The sequence below is a fragment of the Phyllobates terribilis genome, unplaced genomic scaffold, assembly GCF_046119375.1.
Source record: "Phyllobates terribilis strain yellow unplaced genomic scaffold, ASM4611937v1 Scaffold_2__4_contigs__length_985480577, whole genome shotgun sequence".
In the NCBI taxonomy this organism is placed as follows: Eukaryota; Metazoa; Chordata; class Amphibia; order Anura; family Dendrobatidae; genus Phyllobates; species Phyllobates terribilis.
In genome coordinates, this window is record NW_027362762.1 from 82,700,949 (window position 1) to 82,727,515 (window position 26,567).

Consider the following 26,567-nt stretch of genomic DNA (forward strand, 5'->3'; position numbering starts at 1 on the left):
GAGACGCTATACGGCACTATGATGTGCTTTGACACTACGATGTGCTATAAAGGGCTATGCTATGATGTGCCATGAGGCACTATGATGTGCTATGAAGCGCTATGCTATGACGCACTATGATGTGCTATAAAGCGCTATGCTATGAGGCACTATGCTATGATGTGCCATGAGGCACTATGCTATGATGTGGCATGAGGCACTATGATGTGCTATGATGTGCCCAGAGGTGCCGTGAGGCACTATGATGTGATATAAAGCGCTATGATGTGCTCTTTGTGAAGCACAAAGAGGCTTTATAAGGCACTGTGACGCACGGCGCTCAGATTTTTATTTAAAAGAGCAATCCCTCTGAATGAAGGATAAACCTTTCCTTTGGGTGGTAAATCTCAATTGTCAGACTAGACCCATCTGAAGGAGCCAACTGATGAGAAGCAGCTGGACAGCAGACCTTCAGAGACCATGTGCTGTATTAACACCATGTACAGTCCTATGGATGGAGTAAACAGACTGGGGGACAACAGTAAAAACCTCAGTGTTAGTTTAACATTTACTGAGCAGATTGAGGCTCATTTTTGTGGTAAATTCTGAAGGCCAATCCTGAGGCTCTGTGCAGCCCAGACATGTGGCTAACTTTAGCCTAGAGGTCTAAGGTCCAGCTTCCGTTCTGAAGCCAAATATAAAGCACGATGCCCTTGGCCCAGATGGGGTCTTACAGAGCGCACACACACCCATTTTTGAGTTTTGCGCTAACATCCTTCAGCCTTTCCTAGTAACCATAACAAGGAAAGGGCGCCATAATCAAGGTAAACATTCACGAAGATCACTCACCACCAGCTGTACGGATTCGGAGGCAGGAACGAGTCACAGGCTTGTTCCTCTCCATCTGTCCATGCCTGAGCAATACTGGGGTGGTCAATCCCAGGCAGGGGCGCCTCCAATAGTGCGCCAATCAAAGTTGGAGCTGCTACCCCCAGGCAGGGGCGCAGCTCAACAGGTGATCCCATTGATGTGCAGAGCTGGAGCTGCTGATCCCAGACAGGGGCGCAGTTCCACAGCAGCTTCTCCACTGATGCACGGAACTGGAGCTGCCGACCCCAGACAGGGGCGCAGGTCCACAGCTGCTCTCTCACTGACGTCCAGAGCTGGATCTGCCGACCCCAGATAGGGGCGCAGTTCCACAACAGCTTTTCCGCTCAGTCATATCCAGATCTTCAACAGGTAAGCCTGTCTAAGGTTCTCCCATTGGGAATAATCTTCTCTTCTTTCTTCTGCCGCCGTTTTAACAAGGTTCCCCCTCAAGGACAGGAAACCAACTGAGGTGGTGGAGAGGCGCCGCCCTTTTATTCTGTAGGTTTCCTGTCCTGGAAGGGCGGATCCCCTCTCTCGTTGTAGGTGCTGTCATGGGTGATAGGATAAAGACATTTGTTGTTTGGAGTCTAGAAGGATTCCCAAAAAAAATCTTTCTTCTTTCTGGTACAAGATGTGATTTCGCCCAGTTTCTAATCCATTCTAAATTTTTCAGGGTCAGGATGGTTGATGTTAGGTTGGTCTTTAGCTGCTATGGAGAGTCTGCCAATACCAGGAAGTCTTCTAGATACTGAATAATTAATATTCCTTGTTCCCTGAGGAACGCCATAACTTCGGCCATCAGTTTGGTAAAGATACGTGGAGCTGAAGAAAGGCTAAACGGAAGACAAGTAAACTGGTAATGTAGAATGGTGTCTCCTGCTTTTAGAGCAAACCGTAGAAATTTTTGACACTGACGGTGAATTGGGACATGATAATAGGCCTCTTTTGAGATCTACTGTACACCACCATGTTGTGTCCGATTAAGGGAATTGTCGACCTCATTGATTCCATTTTGAATTTTTTGTAAAATTTCAGATTTATTATGGTGCGATAATCACCCCTGGGTTTCTTTATTGAAAAAAGACCAGAGTAAAAGCCCAGGAACTGTTCTGCTTTTGGTACTGGTATTACTGCTCCCGATTTTATTAGCTTCCTCATGTCTGTTAGCAGCCTTTTGGAGACCAGGGCGAAATGGGTTGTTGTCAGGTGAAACCTTCCCTGCGGAATCTGTCCAAATTCTATCTTGTAGCCCTCTGCGATAGACTGTAGAATCCATGGGCTGTTAATCTTAATCCAAGCTCCGTGGAAAAATTGGAGTCTTCCTCCCACTTTCCTGGCGTCATCTTCTGTGTGTGTTAGCACTTGTAGAGGGAAGGGGATTCCTCGAGATACCTCCCTTCTGGTAGCTCCATCTACCCGACTTCCCTTTTCTGGAATATTCTGGCTTTTGCTGGTAACAAGGTTTTCTCCGGAAAACCCTTTTTATCATCTGAGGCCTTCTCCAATATTTCATCCAATACTGGACCAAACACCCAGAGGCCTGAAAAGGGAATGGCACATAATTTACTTTTAGAATGACTGTCACCTGGCCAGGTTTTTAGCCATATCGCTCTTCTGGATGCAGTAGAAAGGGCCCCATTCCGAGCAGCAAATCTTATTGATTCTGCCGAGGCGTCGACGACAAACCGTTGCCATCTTAAGTTGTGGAATAGAGTTGAGGAGCTCCTCTCTGGATGTCTTCCAGTTGTTCCAGCCATATACTCATGGATCTTGCAACTGAAGTGGATGCGATATTGGCTTTTATTATTGCTGCAGATGTTTCCCCAGGTCATTTTAAGGAGACTGTCTGCTTTCCTATCCATTGCATCCTTTAGAGATGATGAATCCTCAAACGGGATGGATGTTTTTTTTGCTACCCTGGCAATCGGGATATCAATTTTTGGGGTTTCCTCCCATAATTTTATATCTTCTGGTTTGAATGGTAGGCAAGTTCTGAAGCTTCTGGGAATTATTAGCTTCTTCTCTGTGTCCTCCCACTCTTCCAGGATCATTGCCTTAATGTGATTATTCACGGGAAAAGCCTTATTCCTGCAGGTTCTCAACCCCCCAAACATCTCATCCTGCACAGATGGTTGGTGTCTATCTGCATAGTGTTTCTTACTGCAGTTAACAGTGTATCGGTATCTTCCCAGGAGAAGAGATCTTTTTTCTTCTCTTCTGGAGGGTTAATGATAGTCTTCCCGGTTCTGATCGGGGGCAGAATTATCTGACAACTCTTCTTCCCCAGAACTGGACTCCAGCTCCTGACGTGGCCTTGAGACAGGGCACACCCTGAGGAGCTTGCAGAATGACCAAGTCTGACAGTACTCTGCACTTCCTCTTACTATGGCTCTTAAAGCCGACATGGAGGAATGTTCTTCTTTGACAATTTTGGCAATACAGGTAGAGCATAACTGTTTTGCGTATGTCTCCGGTAGCTTCTTGTTACAGATGGCGCATCTCCTTTTCTTAGGAGCTGATGTCAGAGTCTTTTTTAGGGGTCTCCTTGTCCTAAAAAGACAAGGAGCACAAGACTTACTACTGTATATCAATGGGAATGAGGTGAGAAGAGGGGGAAGTACCCAGTAAACTTACTTGGGCTGGAGGTTCAGTCACAGTGACAGGTGGTTTGATCTGCCATTGCTGGTGTGCTAGTTGACTGATGACCTTAGTCCCATCCCCCTTAAATAGATCTCACCTGTCTTCCATCTGAATAGTCCGGAAAAAAAAAGGGAATTTCTCCTTTAATTTTTAGTTCGGCACCATTTTTTCAAATTTTCCACAAGTGCGTTCCACTGTGGAACGCACGCCAGTTACTAGAGGTTCGTGTATCACTCCCTCTGTAACCGGAAGTGCCGTCTCCGCCGTCTTGCGCACGCTTGAGTATGCAGGGCTGCAACAGCTGGAACCAAGAGCCCCCTTTGTGGGGAAGATGGTTCCACTCCCACCAGAAAAAAAGGCTGAGGGACCCCTGGATTCAGCAGGGTGTCAGCCTCCGGACCCTGGCAGGAGGGAGGGGTGCGAGGACCCCAGCTTGATCTTCCTGCACCCGGTTTCAGGAACTCCTGCTACGTAACCTCTTCCGTGTCAGTCCCTGATAGGGACAGGAAAAACACTGGAGTGAGAGGCCTTTTAACCTCTTGTGTGTTTCCTGTCTGTACCAAGGATATGAAGGACAACCTCCTGATGGTGCTGTCAGGAGGGACATCCTGGAAACTAGTAATTTTTTGGTTTTGTACTAAGTGGCATTGTTGAGGACTCCAGCTTTGAACCCACATGAAGATAAACATAGAAGAGCAAGGGGGATAAAGATGTACCGAAGTGCATAGAGCAGCCCTGGTGTATGTACATCCATGAGTCTAATCAAATATGTAGTAGAGTTGATAAAGCTTCCACCCAAAAACCCACATGCCATATTGTCTGGCCATGGCAGTGACACCTGAAAGCTAACTAGTTGCTTAGTCCATACTTGAATTAAAGCTGTACTTTGTTGTTAAGCAGTTTTTGGGTATATAGACCTACTGGAGACAGACCACCAAGTCTTGCCATCATCCTCCAGTTGGCATATATGTCTGAAAACCATGCATGACAAGGAACACATGGACCATCAGCACCATTATGGTCAGTGGCCCAGTCAGCAAAACATCTGAATCCAGTTTTGGTGGGGAACACACATGGGCAAGAACACAATTTGGAAAGGGCAACAATGGCAGGATGCTTGTAATTTTGTATGATTTAAAAGGAAACCAGTCAGCATTGTGCCAAGTAAACTACAGGCCGTGTCAGGTTGGTGCCATTACTCATTAAAATGATACCTTGGTTGATGAAATCCATCCTGTGGTTCTTGTGTAATCTTTATTTGAAGTTTGGAGATAATTAGATTCTCGTGCTCCAGTGGGCCAAGGCTTTTTTGTGCTCAGTTATTGGTGTCATTTCATCAACCCAGGTATCATTCCCAAGAATTCACTTGGGAGGGTGTCCCTTGCCCAGAAGGTGAGAATTATGTACTTTTGGCCCCTGGAACAAGTACATCTTTGAGAACAAAGGATCAGGCATGTTAAAATTCAACATGCCTGATCTCTTCCCCCAACACAGGCCAAACATTACTTGACCCATCAGCACATCACATGGTGAGTGAAGTAGGTCTTGTATAGGCCCTATGTAGATTTGCTGCCCATCAAGCTAAAGGGGAAGTTTTGTGCCCATCTTCGAGACATTAACAAAGGCAAAAATAAAGAAATTGGAAATAATTTGCAAAACCTTTATATAAAAATTTGTCACTTATATCAATACAGTATAAAATGTTGTACCCAATAAGCCTGCAAACCACAAAGCTCTTCAAGTGCTCACATTATGCTAAATATAGTTCTATAGTGAACATTACGGAACATGAAAGTGCAATAAAAACAAACTTGTGCTTATAAAAGTGCCAACAATAAAATGTGACAAGTCCAGTGTAACAAAGATGGAGGAAATAGATGAACATCCAATTATTGTGTGTTGTGTAAGAGCCAGACACATCAAGATGAAGCAGTCTGTGGAATAGCAGTGGTCGTCTCTCCATAACCTGAATTTAACATTCTGGGGAAAGGGTCAAAGAGTGGCAACTGGCCCTGGTAGATAAAATAGCTTAAAAAAGACAAGGTCTGTGGACATTCATAGGAGTGATCCGTTGCATATAAAAAAAACTAAACAGCAGGATCTTTCATATAAAAAACAGACTCTGCATTGGAACCTGAAAGAAAAGAGAAAAAACAAAAGTTATATAAACATTTAAATGTCACAAGTGTTAAAGGGGTACTCTGGGGGTGGAATTGTACTGTTCCTGTACTCCAACTATAAAGATGATATGTGCAGTCAGTTTTATGATCTTTATAAGCCTTGTAATTCCATGTAACAGAAGCTGCTCCTCACTGCTCCCCCCTCCCATCTGGGTTATTCCATAATACACTGGTGTGCTGCAACCCCACCTCCCTCCAAGGAACAGCCAGTTTGAGTGAAAAGCAACTCCTGTCACACTAGCCCCCCTGATAATGTCTCCCTGTCTGCAGTCTGGGGTCAGGGTGGTGGGGGTCTGGCCTGATCCCTGCTAGTAACCAGTCCCTTGATAAGGTCATCCACTGCAGGGCTACTAGCTGTGAGCAGGCCTCGCCCCCACCATGCCCCCTCTTCAGGCTGGCTGTACACTAGTGGGGTGGGGAGCAACACTTTGTATGATGTAATGACCCAGACAGTAACAGCAGTGAGGAGCAGCTCCTCTCACATGGAATTGCAAGGGTTATAAAGATCATAAAACGGTGCATGAACAGTACAAATATATCCCTGCAGTACCCCTTTTAAAGAGTTGTCCACCTTTGGGGAGTTTTTTGTAGCTTAAAAGGGTTTTTGCCACTTAAATATACATTATATGTTGTGAAGTAGTTAATGTGAGGAGCTGGCCTTGTTCTAAAGACTACTGGACTAATGCATGTAGAGTGGAGCCCACGGCTCTTAAGCCCCTGTCTCACATAGCGAGATCGCTGCTGAGTCACGTTTTTGGTGATGCAACAGCGACCTCACCAGCGACGTCGCTATGTGTGACACTTTGCAGCGATCAGGCCCCTGCTGTGAGATCGCTGCAGAATGTCCTGGACCATTTTTTGGTCGTTGCCCTCCCGCTGGTCAGCACACATCGCTGTGTGTCACCAGCGATCAGGCTGGTAACCATGATAAACATCGGGTTACTAGGGGCACACACGCACTTAGTAACCCGCTGTTCATGGGAGGTTACCACTCACTTTAGCAGGCTCTTAACCATGATAAACAACGGGTTACTAGGTGCGCGTGTGCCCCTAGTAACCCAATGTTTACCATAGTTACCAGCCTGCTCCTGCTTCAGCAGGCTGGTAACCAGGAGCAGGACATCGTGGAAAGATTCTTTCCACGATGTCGCTGCTCCCCTGATCGTTGGTGAGCCTGCCTGTTTGACAGCTCACCAGCGACCACATAGCGACGCAGCAACGATCCCTGACAGGTCGTATCGTTGTCGGGATCGCTGCAGCGTCGCTAAGCGTTGACGGGGCCTTAAGGGATGCAGACTATTTCTAGCACAGAGCACTGGTTCAGTCAATATTATGGTTTTATTAGTGATTGGTTTGCTTGTCAGTTCAGCCTCAGGAATTAATGCTTCCATTCAGTGGTAGTAAGCAGAGGAAGACATGCAGGCTAAGATTAGTAATCAAGGAAAGCCATCATTCCATTAATCTCATTAGAACAATGACTTGAGGCCCCTGAGATACTAACAGCCACAAGTCTCATGGTGTGGATGGGGATAGACCCAGAGGAGCAGTCACAGGTGATGGGCTTCTGGAATATTTTTCATTCTTTCAGTTAAAATCAAATATTTAAGGGGGAGCGTGTGAACACTTCTACTCATTCAAGGGGCCAACCAGAAGTGGGTCACAAATCTTGCACATTGGTGCCTTTGTCACGCGATTGCAGGGTGTGGATGGGTTGTCATGACAGCCAGGGTCTGCTGAAACATTGACAGGCATTTAAGATGTTAACAGCCATGGGTGGATCACAATTCCCCCTGTGGCTGTTAGGGGCACATGATAGCTGATCAGATCAGCTGTCATATGCTGGGAAAGATGTGGGCTCAGTGCCAGAGCAGACATTAAATGGAGGAACACAACCTATCATGTACTTATGTCTTAGGTTGTGACGGGGTTAATATTTCTCCATTTGATTACAGTCACTGTTCCAGCCTCTGTCCACACCCAGAACCAGTCCATGACCCTGAAACAAGAGCCAGGGATGTTGGTTTCAGGGGCTGAGCTAGTCCCTGCTCTACTAGGCATGCGTAGGTTGTTCATGCCCAACATATTCTCAGTAGGATTTGGTCACTGTTCAATATGCATAGTGACAGTGCGCTCCCTCACCAGCTCTGATAAGTGATGAGCCAGCAAGAGCCCAGTCAGCGTGCATTGTAAGGAATGAGTGAGCAGAGACCAGCACTGCCTCAGTCAGTGACAATCCCAGGGGATCAGATGCCACTCAAAGGGTTTTACTTTTCATCAATTTGTATTGTTGGATAGTGCTTTTAAATACCAGAACATGCACAGCACTTACAAGGCCTTTTCTATTTAGCTTACTTTTTCAGGTGGACATGATTGCTGGAGCATCCAGTTACCTCTTAATCCTTGCAACCTTCAACACAATGTAGACCGCAGCGGTGGTTGGTCTCCTACACAAGCTGTAAAAAAAATTAAAAAGTAAATTCTCAAACAGCTGCAAATTTTTAGCAAATGCAAAAAAGTGCTTGTATTTTGAAAGGGGTAACATTTCTCCTTGCGGAGAGACATGGTTAACATGTCGCTCTCCACAAGGAGTAATGTTACCACTTAGACAGTCTGTCACCTCCCACCCAGCCAAACCAGAATTCACTTTGCACAGACGAGGGGCAGTACCCCGAAACAAGTGTCAACAAATTGAGTTTCTGGCTGATATCCCAAGTCATGTGATAAGGCTCCTTAAAGGGTCACTAATTACTTTTAGGATCGCTATTTCCCTTAGGTGGCACTAGAGTTCTAGTCCTCTTCCTCTCTGAAGAGACCATTTGTATTTTAAAAAGCACTGACAATAGCCAATTGTGTTAATTTAAAGGGTTATTCCCATTTCAGAGGAGATCTGTGCTGGTGACCTTGTATCTGCCAGAATACATGAATGATGCAGTGATCAGCTCCTACAGTCAACTTTAAAGTTTAGCAGCAGAATGGACCCCACTGCTAGGATCAGAAGGGTCACCAAGTCTCTTCTGTGGATGGAGACCAAAAAAAGATTAGCCAAGCGACTCTTCTTAAAGGGGATTTTTTTTTTTTTTTACACTTTGCATCCACTCACCAAACTCCTTTATGATAATTGAGGCCACCATCTCCTTAGCTTGCTGGTACTTTTCAGTAGGAATGAGCTTGTCTCCAACCAGCCAGGAATAGCCAGTGAATGGCACACCATGGTTTGGAATTAGCACAAAGTACCAAAAGCGAAGCCATCCACAATTGCCATATCGCAGGAACTTTATTTGGTAGACTGGCTGCCCAAACATTAGCTTCTCACAAAGAAGCTGAAGACACTGCGTGGCGGTAGGTGCAAGTTTCTCCAGAATGAGCAGTTTATTTGATATCAGAGGGAGAAGGGAATTGGGCTTTGCCAAGGTGCCAGATTGCATCTTAAGCCTTATTGATTGCTGGAGCCAGTCCACTGTGAAGATGCAGCCGTAGAGTGTCCGGGTACCTGTTGAAAGGTGAAGTATAAATATTACATGCATGAATTAGTGGGCAGTCTTAGTCACTACACAGAAAGGAGTCCAGTGGGTGGTCCTACAGAGCTGCTTAGTCACTCACGTATGGCCAATTAATAGGACCATCCCCTGGACTCCAAAGCCTATATCAAGCGGAAATCTAAACTAACGTTACTAAATGTTTCCCCACAGAACTAAGTATGCTGTAAACCATGCAAACAGCTTAAGTGCCACAATGTATTTTGTATCTGGAAAAGGTGGTGATTTTTTATGTTTATACAAGGGGGAAGGATACAAAAGGTCAGTTCTTTTGCCCCCATACTAGTCATTAGCCCACATTCCTCCTACACAACAGTACTGTTGAGACCTTTCAATTGAAATCCATGTGTGGTGCCATTTAATGAAAAGGCTACAGGAGTTTACAGTGATCTTCACCCCCAGAGATTCAGCATTTGCTTTGCTAGTACACGTGAAGGTGTTATCCAGCAGCATTTTAATTCTCATGGGCTTAGTTGTGCCTGGCACCAATCTATGTGATACAGTACAGAAATGTCTCCTATGGCTTCCAGTGATGTCATGTTGACAGAGCAGCTCCTTCTCTTCTGCTCATGGCACGTGACTGCCAGCATCATGCTGATTGATGGACTCAACTCTGCGGAGCCGGCTGTCAATCAGCATCATGTGAACAGTCACCCCAACAACAGAGCAGCCGAGAAAATCATGTCTGTTGATGTGAAGCAGCAGAATTGCTAGAAAGAGTGGTCTGACTGCTCAGGGACAGTGCTGGGTAGAAAGTTTGTTTTTTGGAGCAAGAAAACTCCTTTAAAGAGTGTTTTATCAGGATTTCGGATTCTTAACTGAAGTAGCTGTAATGTTTTGCAGGGGATTTAAAATAGATGGAAGAAAAGTTTTGTTCTTCTATAATCAGCTGTGGAGGTTTTATGCTAATGCACCACTGCAGCAATGTTTGTTGCACTTTTTATTCAGAGTTATCCACATCCCACCTGCCTCCAGTCTACAACTGTCTGAAGGATGCAGGGGTCGTGCATGGGCAGATCAAATTCTCAGTTCAATTATGTAATTTGGAAGTTAATGCACATGCCCACTTGCCTGAAATGACTGCATTTTGAGATTTTGGCCAGAGGCAGTAGGTTATAAAAAAAAAAAAAAAAACCCCATTGACCAGGATAGGGTTGTGAATGTTCAGGCAAGAGACCAGTGGTGACCTACAACTCCTTAGCATAAAACTTCCACAGCTGAAGGACAATGGTTTTCTTAAAAATATATAATTTTAATCAGCTTTAGAAGAATTACAGCCATGTCTTAAGAGGTCAAAATCCTGTGGACAGGTCCCCTATAATCCTCAAAATCCTGTGGACAGGTCCCCTATAATCCTCACTGTGAAGTCAGAACTATCGCCGAGCTGAAGGTTTTGGACCTCTGCCTTCCAGTCACTTGTTGAGCTCTTAGGTAGAAGCGTTTGTCAAGCGTTTTTGCATGCATTCCTGCATGCGGGTTATCAAGCGCTTTTCCAAGCAATTTTAGCATCACTTGGAAAAGTGCTTGACAACTTGGTCACACTATATAAATCCATGTACTATGGTACCTGGGTCTGGAGGAGAGTCCTCTCCTCCAGACCTGGGTACCACCTGCATATTGAACCGTGTGATATCCACATATGCAGATGTCACACGGTCCAATGCAAGTCAATGGCGGCGATTACCCTGCGTGTCTGCAAAATTAATGGACATGCTGTAGATTATTCCGCAATGATAATCCGCAGTGGAAATTTCCGCAGCATGTGCACAGCACATGCGGATCATTGGGGACCATGGGGCACGTATTACCAAGCGTTTTTGCTGCAGAAATTCAACGGCAGAAACAATTGAAAAATGCATAGTGGGCACACAGCCTTAGTGCTTAGCTATTAAAGAACTCTTCAAAATGTTTAACTGACACCATGTAAAAGTCCATTAGGATATAATAGGTGAGAAGATGCCAGCTCACCTGTTGTGGCTCAGTATGCAGGAGCATGGAAATTTGTCCTGACCAGCTGTGAAGACAACCAAAAGGGGGGTCTCCAGCTGGAAGCCTTTTCCTTTTGACCATGTAAGAGGCTGCTGAGCAAGTGCTGACCAATCATAAGCAGTCAGCAACACTTGAAGGAATGAAGAACATGCCCCCACCATAGTTTAGAGCAGGTCTCAGTGTAGATGTAGCGACAGCATTGACTCGTGCAGGAGGTTACTAAAGGAGAGTCATGCACCATGAGCATATTTCCATGCTTTGCTATGGCATCCCCCACCCGATCCAAATAATCTCCAAGAGGCCAAGCCAGTGCTTTGAATAGGAGTTTAAGAGGGGAAATATATAATGTATATCTTTATTTATTAAGAGTCATGAATGAGCGCTATATGCAAGAATCCCCCCCTCACAGCTGCCTTTACACAACTCCATGACTATGCAAGCTGCAATTTCAATGTTGAGGACCACAGTTTCCAGGTACAGTTAAGAAGCAAAACAAAAGTTCTGTAGATGTAGGATATAAGGTATAGACAGGATAGTTCAAATATACAAACCTTCACACAGGCTTTTCTTTGCCAGGGCTGCTTCTCGGTGAGAGTTATACTTCACAACAGCCATGTTCTTCAGGTCGGTGAAAGGACTGGCATAGAGGGAGACCAAATCTACTCCGGGTGTCATCTCTCCCAGTAAGTCCTCTAATGCAGCTTGTTCCATGAGCAATGGCAGCCCGTCCAACATCAGCTCACATTTTTCTGTGCTTCGGCACACAAAGATCTTTACGCCTTGAATTTCATGGCTACCAATTTGGGCAATGGCCTGATCTGCAATGCGTTTGGAGAAATACCGTGCATAAGCAAAGCCACGGTTGAGGCCACTGAAGGTCATCATTAACCGGAACTCGTACAGCTTTCCCACAGACTGAAAGAGGGGTATCAGTGTATCTTCATAGATCTCCTGAGGAATATTGCCAATAAAAATTTCAGAACCATGTGGAGGAGTTTCTCCAACCCAACCTGCAAAAAAATAAAATTTCCAGAGAGACAACTCAAAAGTTGAAGGTGCTATGGTCAATTCTTCATTAGACTTGTACTGCTTGGACCACCGGTGACCAGATGTAAACTGGTCATACCATCTCCCCAAGAGATACACCTTTTAACCATTCTCTGGTTTGGTTAAAGGGGTTGTTTGGTCCAAGTTGACAAGTCTGCAGTCACTGTCGATTTGGACTGGACAAGCACTTTAATAGCTCAAGGTCCCTCTAGATCAGACCTGGGCAGAGTGCAGTCTGCAGGACATATCCTGCTTTTAGGCCCTTATTCAGACAAAGGACTCCTGGAAATAGTAGTGTACTGCACTACAAAGCAAACCTTTCACCCTGGCATCTCAATTTGCTCAAGACGAAGATAGCATTGTATAATTGTGGAAGAGGGAGCTGTCTACTCCCCACATGTGCTATACATAGCTGAAGCACTGCTATGTATAGCACAGGTGATCAATGATCACAGCTTCAAGATTATTTTTTTTTGGAGGTGACCAATGCATAGTGGGCACACAACCATAATGTGTTTAAGAGTTTCCGCAGCGGTAATTCTGCTGCAGAAATGCTTAAAAAAACGCCTGGTAGAAGGTCTGCCGTGTTACCCAGTGATAATCCACATGTGCTGCGGAAAAATCCGCAGCACTACCAGTTATTTTGCGTAAGCATGATGTTTTTGCAGCCATTGACTTACATTGGAATGCATGGAATTCGCATCACTGCATCTGTACATGCAGAATCCATGCGTTTCAATGTGCGGATGGTACCCGGGTTTGGAGAAGAGGAGACTCTCCTACAGACTTTGGTATCATAGTACCTGTAGTAAAACAAATAAATTTAAAAAAAAGAAAATAAATATTATACTTCCCTTCTGATGGCCCCCGGTGTCGTTGTCTTGGCTTGCAGGCAGCTCACGGTAGACTAAAGGACCTGCAGTGACGTCATTTAGTCATGTGACCGGTCACACAACCACTGATGTCAGCCGGTCCTTTAATCTACCGCGAGCTGCCAGCAAGCCAAGATAAGGACACCGGGGGCCATCAGAAGACAAGTATAGATTTATTTTTTACCATTCTTTTGATCACTATATAAATCCATGCCAGTTGCATGGATTTATATAGTGTGACCAGTTGTCAAGCACTTTCCAAGTGATGCTAAAATCGCTTGAAAAGCGCTTGATAACCCGCATGTGGAAATGCATGCAAAAACCACTTCACTTAAACTTGTCCCTGGCAGGAAAAACACATGTACAATCCGCATGCGTTTTTTCTGCCAGGGAGATGCAGAAACGCTCAGGAAAAACTTGGAGCATTTCTGCATTGTGAGCACATAGCCTAAAAGTGTTTAAAATTAAATTTAAAACACCCTTTTGCCCCATAAAAGAAAAAACATTGGGCATTTCTGAATGTGGTGATACCAAATCTAGCAAAATAAAATGAATGAATTTCATCAGTGAACAGTAAGAAAAAAAAAAAATCAAAGCGATCAAATTATATATTGTTTATTCACCACAACATTGCAATAAGAGGGGATCAAAACATATCAACCCCAAAATGTTAATACAAAGACCAGCTAACTGCAAAAAATAAGCCCTCACATACAAATTTTTACAAAAAACCTATACATGTTTGGCATCTGCATGCTTGTACTGACCTGGGGCAATCATATTGCTAGGTCAATTTTACCATATATTGAACATGGTAAATAAACTGTGAAATTGCACTTTTTTTGCAATCTCACAACACTTGGAATTTTTCCTGTTATCCAGTACACTATGTGGCATAAAGAATGGCGCCATTCAAAAGTACAACTCATCCTGCAAAAAAACAAGCCCTCATACAGCTCTATGGATTGGGAAAAAAAAAAAAAAAAAAAGTTATGACTCTTGGAAGACAGGGAGGAAAATATTAATTTGGGTGAAGGGAATTAGTAAGAAACACTGAATTTAGCAGAATTTGTTTTCCCCTATGTAAAGAAAAGTTAATGTACAGTTTTTGATGTTTACTCCATTAAGAACTTGAGCAATACCCCCCCCCACCAAAAAAAAAATACACATTAAAAGCCACACAACTACATTTATAAAGCTGTTGTAACAAATGACTAATATTTATTAAAAGAGTAATTTATTCTTGTGCCTCATAATCCAGGCTCCTCACTACAGCCCCTCCATTATAGTCACCTCACTAGTGAGCCATCTAGAGGAGCTGCTGGAAGGAGACCTCACAGGAACAACTCTAATCTAGACACAACTGACACGAGGTGCTGGGACGCAGAGGTCTGGGTCACTGCTCCCATAGAAGTGGACAGAGTGGGGGGGGGGGGGGGGTCCCATTACTCTACTGCTCCCATAGAAGTAGACAGAGTGGGGTGGTCCCATAGAAGTGGACAGAGCCTGGGGGGTGGGTCCCATTACCCTACTGCTCCCATAGAAGTGGACAGAGCGTGGGGGGGGGGTCCCATTACTCTACTGCTCCCATAGAAGTGGACAGCAGGGGGGGTCCCATTACTCTACTGCGCCCATAGAAGTGGACAGAGCAGGGGGGAGGGTCCAATTACTCTACTGCTTCCATAGAAGTTAACAGAGTGGGTGGGGGTCCCATAGAAGTGTACAGAGCCTGGGGGGGGGGGTCCCATTACTCCACTGCTCCTAGTATTGAACAAAACTTCTCTTTCAAGTTTACTCTTTGGGGAAGGTGGAGTGGCAACTTCCCTTTAAGAAGCAACCCCTAGAGATTCCCTATGCAGTTCTATCCATATCTTGGCATTGAACTACTCAGGAGTAAGTAATAGGCATCTGTAATAAGTCAGCACCTATAACCAACCTTAGAAAACCCAAGACCTTTCCAGGATGCAAATAACCAACTCCAACTGGCCCTAGATTTTCCCTAATGTGCCGAGAACCTACCCAACAGCGGACATTTAGCACCCTAGCGATATGGCTTGTTGTCCCCGCTCAGACAGAGGTACAGCGTCAACCACGCTGAGTCCTTTAAAAATAAACCATATTTATCAGTCTCTCAAAAAGGTATAAAAGGGATGAGTAACCATATATAAACCAATGGTAGGCTAAAAGCCAGCAATAGGATCTAAAACAGTTAATGTGAAGATGACAGTTGCACATACTTATATACATATATGGAGATCTGTGCAAATGATAGTATATCCCAGTTATACTTGTACTAGACTATAACCAGCAGGAAGTCCAATTTTAAATGCTTTAAACTAAAAAATAACCAAGCAAAAAGTATGACAATTCAAAAATGGTTGGCATGTAGATATAGTCCTGCACATTCATATCCAAGTCACTTTTTACCAGCCTTCTCAAATGGAACAGTACAGGTAAAAGACCAATATTAAAGTGCAGCAGTGCCAATGAGTCAGAAACCAGGGTAAAACCGTAATGTGTCCCTGTCTTAGATGGTGTATAACAAAGGTTCTCAGGACATTAGGGAAAACCTAGGACCAGTCTGTTACCTATTTACCCCTAAATACCCTTACCCCAATACATGGACACCTATTTTTAGTGGGTTTTATCCTCTGGGATATTTATGAATACTTTTAATTATATTCATTAAAAGCTATATTTTAAAAAAAGGGGTTAATTCCTTGTTTTGGTTCGATCTATGATTATACCCCAATACAAGTATTTAGCCTTTTGGCACTTGGTCTTTGTGCAAGAACCAACTCCACAAGTATGAGACCTACCTGGAGGAGGGCCACCATATTTCCTCTGTCCATTCTCTTGCACCAGTGATACATTAGAGCTCCTCATCCACTCGATGAGTCCAGCTTTATTTTTCCTGTTCACAGAGTTGAGCCATATCTGAGGCTAAGATAATAAAACAGAAGGGTTATAATGGAAGAAACCGGCTTCACTAGACACCATCATCATTAGCTGGTGATTCCTGGACGATGCGATTTACCTGCAGTAAAACATGTTGGGAAGCAGATGAGATGACATGTGCATGCACTTCTGACCCCCAGATAATGGGGGTAAAGTGTGCTGAACTGAATGGCAAATAAAGAGTCAGTCTTCAAGGTGTTGAAGCACTGCTCACAGGCAAAGACAGCAGAGGAGGCTATTAGAAAGAAGCTTCTTTTCATCATAAAAACACATTGGGCTATTTTGAATAGTAGTGGACAACCCTTTTAACTACCAGTCTTCACCTTTTGCAAGTCTCATCCAGCAAACACTGCAACGATCCGGGAGGTCACAGTGTTGGAGACAACTGGAGAAATGGTGCAGACGCCTGAGGGAGTGCATCAGACCAGGTGCAGGGACCCTACAATAGAAGAACCACTCCAGCACTGACATAACACACTGGAAAGGTGCTTTACCCCCTTTATGATTTGGTCAGTAATAGTACGCCCCACATCATAACCCTGGTTCAGCGCAGACTCCAGTGCTGAGCCAGCGCTAAACCGGGCACATGTCAGCTGATCCTTACAGCTGACATGTGCCTGCAACAGCCATGGGTGGAATCAGGAGCTACTCATGGCTATTAACTAGCTATATGCCGCTGTCCATCTCTGACGGCAGCATTTAACAGTGCTGTGCCAGAAGAAAGTCATTGGCCCCGCCCATTGGTGACCCCTTCACATGATTGCGGGTCACCGATGGGTTGGCACGACAACCCAGGGTCTGCAGCAGACCCCTGTAGTTGTCATGGCCAGTGCTGAAAGCAAGTAAGCAAATCTGCTACATACACACGATCTGCTCATCGCCTGTATGCAGCAGAGCCAATCAGGTAACTGCTGCTTCTACTCTCCCATGGAGACTATTAGGCTGCGTGCCCACTATGCGTTTTCCAAGCGCTTATGCTGCGGAATTTCCGCAGCATAAACGCTTGGTAATTTGCCCCCCATGGTCCCCAATGACAAGCCGCAATGTCAATGCCCATGTTGCGGTCAAATCCACAGCATGTCCATTAATTTTGCGGACACGCAACGTAATCGCCACCATTGACTTGCATTGAAACGCATAATATTCGTGTCAGTACCTTTGTACACAGATATTATGCGTTTCTATGTGCAGATGGTACCCAAGTCTGGAGGAGAGGAGACTCATCCAGACCTGGGTACCATAGAAACTGTAAAAAAAAAAAAAATTTAAAATAAAAAATAAAGTTTATACTCGCCTTCCGTTGTCCTCCCGGTGTTTTGTCTGCTCCGTCCGGTGTCTTGCACTGCTCGCGCTGTTGTAAAGGACCTGCTATGACGTCACGAAGTCATGTGACCCATCACATGGCTCAATGACGTCACTGCAGGTCCTTCACACCACCGCGAGCATTGCAAGACACCGGACGCGGCAGAGGGAACACCGGGAGGACAACAGAAGGCGAGTATAAACTTTATTTTTTATTTTTTACCATTCTTTTTCTTTTTTTAACTAACTTGGTCACACTACTATAAATCCATGCCGGTTGCATGGATTTATATAGTGTGAACAAGTTGTCAAGCACTTTTCCAAGTGATGCTAAAAATCACTTGGAAAAGCGCTTGATAACCCGCATGCAGAAATGCATGCAAAAAACGCTTGACAAACGCTTCTACCTGGCAGGAAAAACGCATGTAAAATCCACATGCGTTTTTCCTGCCAGGGAGAAGCGTAAAAAATATGCAGCATTTCTGCATCGTGGGCACATAGCCTAAGGCTATGTGCCCACGATGCAGAAATGCTCAGGATTTTTTCCTGAGCGTTTCTACATCTCCCTGGCAGAAAAAAACGCATGCGGATTGTACATGCGTTTTTCCTGCCAGGGACAAGCGGAAGTGAAGCGTTCTTCACATGCATTTCCGCATGCGGATTGTACATGCGTCTTTCCTGCGTAATATATGCGGATTGACAAGAGCTTTCCAGGCGATTTTAGCATCACTTGGAAAGTGCTTGTCAACTTGGTCACACTATATAAATCCATGCAACCGGCATGGATTTATATAGTGTGAGCGTAAAAGAAAAAAAATCTATATACTTACCTTCTGATGTCTCCCAGAGTCTTGCTTTGCCTCGTCCTGGCTGCCGGCAGCTCGCGGTACACTACACTGAAGGACCTGCCGTTACATGACAGACGTCAGCGCAGGTCCTTCAGTCCACCACAATCTGCTGGCAAGCGAAGACAAGGAGACCAGGGGCCATCAGAAGGTAAATGTATTTTTTTTTTTTTTTTTTTTTTTACAGGTTCTATGGTACCTGGGTCTGGAGGGGAGTCTCCTGTCCTCCACACCCGGGTACCATCCGCACATTGAAACACATTGATTCCGCATGTACAGATGCAGTGATGCGGAATCCAAGCGATTCAATGCAAATCAATGGCAGCGAAAACGCAGCGCTTCCGCAAAATAATTGGTAGTTGTTGCTTTTTTTTTTTCTGCAATGATAATCCAGAGCGGAAATTTCCGCAGCATGTGCACAGCACATGTGGATTATCATTGGGGAACATGGCAGGCCTTCTACCATGCGGTTTTTAAGCATTTCTGCAGCATTTTTTTGCTACTGCGGAAACGATTAAAAACGCATTGTGGGCACACAACCTAAAAGCAAGTAAAAAAAAAAAAAAAAGGTTTTAAAATTTAAAAGTTTAAATCACCCCTTTCGCACCATTTAAAACAAAAAAAAAAACAACACCTACTTGGTATCGTCCGACCCATCAATATAAAAAAAAAAAAAAAAATTAATCCGATCAGTAAACGGTGTAACGAGAAAAAAATTATAAACTCAAGATTTACGCTTTTTGGTCGCTGCAACATTGCAATAAAATGCAATAACGGCGAGCAAAACAATGGATCTACCCCAAAATGGCATCAATAAAAACGTCAGCTCGACACGCAAACAATAAGCCCTCACCCGGCCCCAGATACCGAAAACTGGAGCTTTTTTGTTTTGCAAACTTTGGATTTTTTTCACCACTCAAAAAAGAACCTATCCATGTTTGGTGTCAACGAACTCGTAATGACCTGGAGACTAAGAATGGCGGGTCAGTTTTAGCAATCAGTGAACATGGTAAAAAACAAAAACTGAAATTGCACTTTTTTGCAATTTCACTGCATTTGGATTTTTCCCCATTTTCCAGTACACAATATGGTAAAACCAGTGATGTCATTCACAAGTACAACTTGTCCTGCAAAAAATAAGCCCTCACACGGCCATATTGCCAAAAAAAAAAAAAAAAAAAAAAGAACCAGGGAACAAGGGGATCAAAAAAATTAAAACGCACCAGTTATGAAGGGGGTTAAGTAAACAAGTTGTCTCTGGTGTGGATTGCACACACACACTTTTAGGAACCCCTTTCAAACAGATGAATGAAAACCACCAAAAAGATGCACGTCGCAGAAAAAAAAATATGCAATAATGCTGAGATTAAGTTTCTACTCACACTAATATACTGATACTGCTCAAAATGCACAGAAAGTCTTCAAGTACACAAGGTGTGAACTTAGCCTTAGAGCACACACTGGCAGCAATACAGCCGCCATCTGCACCTGCATAATGTGTTACATTGTAGGGTTATTTACAGTTCAGGAGGGGAACACATCCTGCAGAAAACCCCCCTGATCCCACAGGCCAGACAAAGGCTACAGGGTCCCAAACTCCTCCTGCTAAGACAGGGGAGAAGTTATAGAAATTCTCCTTTTCCTGTATTAGGTGTTTTGCCCCTGTTGTCTTCTGTCTAGTCTGATCTTGCTGGGAGTTGTAGTTTGTACAATAGACTATTTTGCACGGGGATGTTGGGATTTGATCTATAGACAAAGCAAAAACATTATCCACCAACTTCCCTGTGCAAAATGGGTGTATGGCAAAAAACTACAACTCCTAGCAATCTGCAGAACATACAACCTACTGCCCCACGGTAGAAAGTCACCAACTGCACAAAGTTAATGAGGAAACGGATTGCAGCAATGATCCGGATTGTGGCTCCTCACCTCGCAGGCTGCACTGGCTGCTCCCTTCTGCTCCATGGCTCCTCTCCTGCAGCGTCTGTGGCCGCCGCCGCCTCCAGTGCGGGGATTATATACAGCCCTGACTCACACCACCTGACCACTGACCAATCCTGAGGCAGCTGGCTGATGCTCGCTCCTTACTGGCTGCCTGCAGCCCTGCGCCCTCCCCCATGGAGGTAATAAGTGATGTGTCAGGAGGAGGAGGATGGGAGTTGTGGTTGGTGCCAAGAGTTTGCCGCAACTTTGTAAAATAAATAAATAAAATAAAGGATTACTCACCCTGTAAAAACCCTTCCTGGCTCCTCGCTGTCTATTCCATACACAGGAGACGCCATTGTCAGCTGCACTGTTACATCTGACATTAGTAGCTGGATCTGCAGATAGAGATCTGCTGTGTATGGAGGCTTCACAGATGGAGGCAATGAGATGTCTGGTGTCCTGCAATGTGGGAGCCTTGTACATGGATTTAAAGAGATATTTCCATTATCCATAAATTCTAGCAACATGAAGCCATCAGCTCTGCGCTCCCTTCCTCCACCATGTGGGTTTCTTCCTCCACCATGTGGGTTTCTTCCTCCACCATGTGGGTTTCTTCCTCCACCTGGTGTCTGATGGATCTGTGTGGAGCTGCTGTAGATGTTGGTGGCAGAAAGTCGCGATCACACATTACAGTTTGCAGTGCAAAGGAAACGTGAACTATATAATAAGGCCTCGTTCAGACATCCGTTTTTCACATTCATGTTTTCACCCATTCTAGTCTATGGGGCTGTTCACATGTCTGTGTTATTTGCAGACCATGTCTCTGCCCAAAGCGCATAGAGACATCGGTGTTTTTTTTTTGCCGGCATCATGGATGAAAACTACGAATAATACAAGTCTGTGGAATCGCAGGGAGCAGACGGACGGTGTCTGTTATTAATACGATGGGCAGGAGCAGCTTTGTCATTGATTTCTCCATCTGACAATCCCTGATGACGTGCTGGGCTCTGTTCACACCGCTTCTTTTCAAGCCGAAGACGCATCAGGAAACGCTGGAGGTTTTCTTCCTGGACATCTTTTCTTTCATTCTCTTGGTTGTTTCCTCAGCGTTTTATTTATTTTTAATGCTTTTAGCCTCCAATGGTTTTTGTGATGTCTCTGTAAGGCTGCGAGCCCACTATGCATTTTTCAAGCATTTTTGCCGCGGAATTTCCGCAGCGAAAACACTTAAAAAACGCTTGATAATACGTGCCCCATGGTCCCCAATGATAATCCGCATGTGCTGTGCACATGCTGTGGAAATTTCCGCTCTGGATTATCATTGCGGAAAAATCCGCAGCATGTCCATTAATTTTGCGGACACGCAGCGTAATTGCCGCCATTGACTTGCATTGAATCGCTTAATATCTTCATGACTACATGTGCACATGCGGATATTAAGCGATTCAATGTGCGGATGGTACCCGGGTCTGAAGGACAGGAGACTCTCCTCCGGACCCGGGTACCATAGAACCTGTAAAAAAAAAAAAAAAGAATTTAAAATAAAAAATAAAGATTACACTTACCTTCTGATGTCCCCCAGCCTCCTCAGCGATGCGTCTGGTCTCTTGTACGGCTTGCGGTGAGGTCTGTTGTATGGGTTGCGGTGGTGTGAGGACCTGCCAGGACGTCATTTAGTCATGTGACAGGTCACGCGACCGCTGACGTTGGCCGTGACCTGTCACATGACTCAATGACGTCATCGCAGGTCCTCACACCACCGCAACCCATACAACAGACCGGACGTAGCGGAGAAAACACCGGGGGCCATCAGAAGGTAAGTATAATCTTTATTTTTTACCATTCTTATTCTTTTAACTATTACTTGGTCACACTATATAAATCCATGCCGGTTGCATGGATTTATATAGTGTGAACAAGTTGTCAAGCACTTTCCAAGTGATGCTAAAATCGCTTGGAAAGCGCTTGATAACACGCATGCAGAAATGCATGCAAAGACGCTTGACAAACACTTCTACCTGGCAGGAAAAACGCATGTAAAATCCGCATGCATTTTTCCTGCCAGGGAGAAGCTGAAAAAATATGCAGCATTTCTGCATCGTGGGCACATAGCCTTAGGCTAAGTGCCCACGATGCAGAAATGCTCCTGATTTTTCCTGAGCGTTTCTACATCTCCCTGGCAGAAAAAAACGTATGAGGATTGTACATGCGGATTGTACATGCGGATTGTATATGCGTTTTTCCTGCCAGGGACATGCGGATGTGAAGCGTTCTTCACTTGCATTTCTGCATGCGGGTTGTCAAGCGCTTTCCAAGCGATTTTAGTATCACTTGGAAAAGTGCTTGACAACTTGGTCACACTATATAAATCCATGCAACCGGCATGGATTTATATAGTGTGACCAAGTAATAGTTAAAAGAATAAGAATGGTAAAAAATAAAGTTTATTCTTACCTTCTGATGGACCCCGGTGTGCTTGTCTCTGCTTGCCGGCAGCTTGCGGTAGACTAAAGGACCTGCCGACGTCAGTGGTCGCATGACCCGTCACATGACTAAATAACGTCACCGCAGGTCCTTGAGTCCACCGCAACCTGCCAGCAAGCCGAGACAAGGACACCGGGGTCCATCAGAAGGTAAGTATAATATTTATTTTTTATTTTATTATTTTTTTTACAGGTTCTATGGTACCCGGGTCCGGAGGAGAGTCTCCTCTTCTCCAAACCCGGGTACCATCCGCACATTGAATCGCTTAATATCCGCATGTGCACATGTAGTCATGCGGATATTAAGTATTCCAATGCAAGTCAATGGCGGCGAAAACGCCGCGCTTCCGTAAAATCAATGGCCATGCTGCGGATTTTTCCGCACTGATAATCCGCAGCGGAAATTTCTGCAGCATGTGCACATTTGCACATGCGGATTACCATTGGGGACCGTGGGGCACGTATTATCAAGCGTTTTCGCTGCGGAAATTCCGCAGCAAAAATGCTAGAAAAACACATAGTGGGCACACAGCCTTACTGTTTGCAGTCTCTCTTTTCTTTTTTTCACTCCATTGAATAGTGAATAAACCGCTGGCGTGGACATGCTCCATTTTGCAAAAACACAGCAGTTTTCCAAATCGGTCAGGAAAAAAAAACAATGTGTGCTTGAGATTTCTGAAATCTCATAGCTTTTGCTGTTACTGTAAGACGCAGCTTAAAATTTGCATGAAAAAGCAGCAGAAAACCGCAACCTGTGAACATTGCATTATTAGGCTATCACTGGAATGTGACATGATTCTTTTTGTCAGATTTCATACAAAATCTGTAGCGTGTCTTTAGGCTGTTCGGCATAATTACCCTGTGAAAAACGCCCCCAATTTGCTCCAGACAAAATGGCAAATTGGGTGCACTAAATAATAAAAGGCCCATATCTCTGGAACTGTATGGCGGATTCAAAAAAAGGTAGAAATAAAAATTATTATTAATATAGCGCCAACATATTCTGCAGCACTTTACATTTTAGAGGGGTCTTGTACAGACAATAAAAGACATTACAGAATAACAATAATCACATAAATCAACAGATACCAGGAGAAGAGAGGGCCCTGCTGCTCGCAAGCTTACAATCTATGAGGAAATAGGGGAGACACGAAAGGTGGATGGTAACAATTGCTTGTATTGTACGGTCAACCATCAGTGTAATAAAAAGGGTAATCACTTAATGCTAAATGAACCAGTCACCATCCAGTATGTGGACAAGTACAGACACAGAAGTCTATTATGTGATGGGGTGTGTGAACAGCAGATATGAGGGATCTGATTTGGAAGGAAGTTTTGTATGGGGTGGGGGTGGGAGGTGGGGCGATAGGCCAGTCTGAAGAAATGCGTTTTTAGGGCACACTTAAAACGGTGGGTATTGGGGATTAATCGAATTCCTGGGTGGTGCGTTCCAAAGAATTGGCGCAGCACGTGAGAAGTTTTGGAGATGGGAGTGGGAAGTCCGGATTAATGAGGATGTTAATCTTGGGTCATTAGCAGAACGGAGGGCATGGGTAGGGTGGTAGACTGAGACGAGGGAGTAGATGTAGAGTGGTGCTGAAGCATGGATTGCTTTGTGGGTGAGGTGTGGATTTTACAGTTAGGTCCATATATATTTGGACAGAGACATTTTTCTAATTTTGGTTCTAGACATTACCACAATGAATTTTAAACAAAACAATTCAGATGCAGTTGAAGTTCAGACTTTCAGCTTTCATTTGAGGGTATCCACATTAATCCGGTTGGGAAGGAATATGATCCTGGCTGCAGCATTTAGGACGGATTGGAGAGGGGAGAGTTTAGTAAGAGGGAGACCGATTACTAGAGAGTTGCAGTAGTCCAGACGAGAATGAATCAGAGCGACAGTAATGCTGCGTGCCCACGATGCGTTTTTGCTGCAGAATTTGCGCAACATAAATGACTCGCCCCCTGGGCCGTGGGGTACCCGGAACCGGGCTTCTATGCGATGCTGGGGGTAGTAGTGGCAACCCGATCCCGTGGCTCAGGGTGGTCAGACCAAATTGTGGCGGTCTATTTATCAGTGTTTTGAATGTCCGACTACGCCACCCGTGGATTGCGGTCAGGGATGACCGCCGCTGCGAGGCAGACCACTGAGGCTGATGTTGGTGTGCAGCACAGGGGTAGGACAACTCCCCACAGGAAGAGTGTAGCCTCAGGGCAGTGTAGGTGAATGCTGGGGGTGATAGTGCAGGCCGCAATAGTAAGAGTTCAGAGTCCGCTTCAAACAGTCCAGGGTCTTTATTGCAGATGTTATTACTGACCCAACGGTTAAGAGTGGGCCTTGGTATCTGAAAGCATTCGGGCGAGCCCCACTGGTCAGGGTGAGTGTGTAGGCCTACCGTTCTCTCTATGCTCTTTCTGACTATCCCCCTCTTCGTGGTGTGATAGCCCACGTCCCTGAGCTGGCTGTGTACTTCTCGCCTGTATGGCTTGCGACTCGGGCCTTAGGTACCTTTTGCTTTCTCCTGTTGTACTGGTCCCTCTGTGTGGCGGAGCCTCCCGGCTTCTTAGGCCAAGGGACCTGAAATCCCTCGCGGGTTGGTTCTCTGCTGCTGGGTTTGCAACCCTGACAGCCTCGGACGCCAATGTCAGGTTAGATTCGTTCTCTGCCAGGACCGGCTCTCGTCGCCTCTGTCCCTGGCTTGCAGTCTCTCCTCTGCCTCACGGACTCCTCAGCTGCTGCTGACCTGTCCCTTCCTCTGAGAACCCTTCTGGACACTTCAGAAGTGGGTTCTGGTCTCTCTAACCCTGCCCCAGTTCCAGCTTTTATAGGGACAGCCAGCTCCCCCTACTGGCCTGGGACAGGAGGTGCTGCATGCTAATGGTCCCTAACCAGGGAACCTCCCTCCTGCTCTCAGACACAGCCTTTAATATTTGTGGCATCCAGGCCTGGGGTGACACATAAACGCTTGTAAAACACTTGGTAATCCGTCCCCCATGGTCCCCAATGATAATCCGCAAGTTCAATGCCCATGCTGCGGAATTTTCCGCAGCGTTTTTGATGTGCGGAAAAATCCGCAGCATGTTCATTATTTGTGCGTTTACGCATGCGGAATTGCCTTCTCAATGCTTTAGAAAAACGCAAGGCAATTTCACATGTGCAAAACGCTTGAAAAACGCGTGTGAAATTCTGCACGCGTTTTTCCGGGCAAGGACATGCAGAAATGAAGCGGAAATTTTCCGCTTAATTTCTGCATCGTGGGCACATAGCCTAAGAGTTTTTGCAGAGTCAAAGGTAAGAAAAGGTCGAATTCTAGAAATGTTTTTGAGGTGTAGATGACACGAGCGGGCAAGTGATTGGATCTGGGGAGAGAAGGAAAAATCTGAATCAAGTATACACCCAAGACAGCGGTCATGTTGCTGGGGAGTAATGGTGGAGCCACACACGGAGATGGCAATGTTGGGCATAGGTAAATTAGTGGAGAGAGAAAACACAAGAAGTTCAGTTTTTGACGGGTTCAGTTTCAGACAGAGAGAGGACATGATGTTAGACACAGGGGAAAGACAATCACTGGTGTTTTGTAATAATTCAGGGTTGAGTTTAGGAGACGATGTGTATAATTGAGTGTCATCAGCATAGAGATGGTACTGAAAACCGAATCTACTAATTGTTTGTCCAATAGGGATGGTGTATAAGGAGAAGAGGACGGGCCCTAGGACCGAACCTTGAGGAACCCCGACAGTAAGTGGAAAAGGGGAGGAAGAGGAGCCAAGAAAAGATACAGTGAAGGAGCGGTCAGATAGGTAGGAGGATAACCAGGATAGAACAGTGTTCTTGAGCCCGATAGAGCGGAGCATAGTGAGGAGGAGCTGGTGATTCACGGTGTCGAATGCTGCAGAGAGATCCAGGAGAATCAGCAGGGAGTAGTGACCATTACAT

At 45.0% G+C, this 26,567-nt stretch overlaps 1 protein-coding gene across 1 annotated transcript; it reads right to left on the reverse strand.

The window, feature by feature from the left end:
* Positions 1-5,452: 5,452 nt before the first annotated feature.
* LOC141249635 (dead end protein homolog 1-like) lies at positions 5,453-20,207 on the reverse strand. Its single transcript, XM_073669720.1, has 6 exons — positions 20,148-20,207; positions 15,933-16,056; positions 11,746-12,204; positions 8,770-9,159; positions 8,060-8,122; positions 5,453-5,623 (listed from the first exon to the last, which is right to left on the reverse strand). The coding sequence occupies exons 1-5, from the start codon at positions 20,181-20,183 to the stop codon at positions 8,079-8,081; spliced, it is 1,053 nt and encodes a 350-aa protein (XP_073525821.1). The 5' UTR covers positions 20,184-20,207; the 3' UTR covers positions 5,453-5,623; positions 8,060-8,078.
* Positions 20,208-26,567: the final 6,360 nt, after the last annotated feature.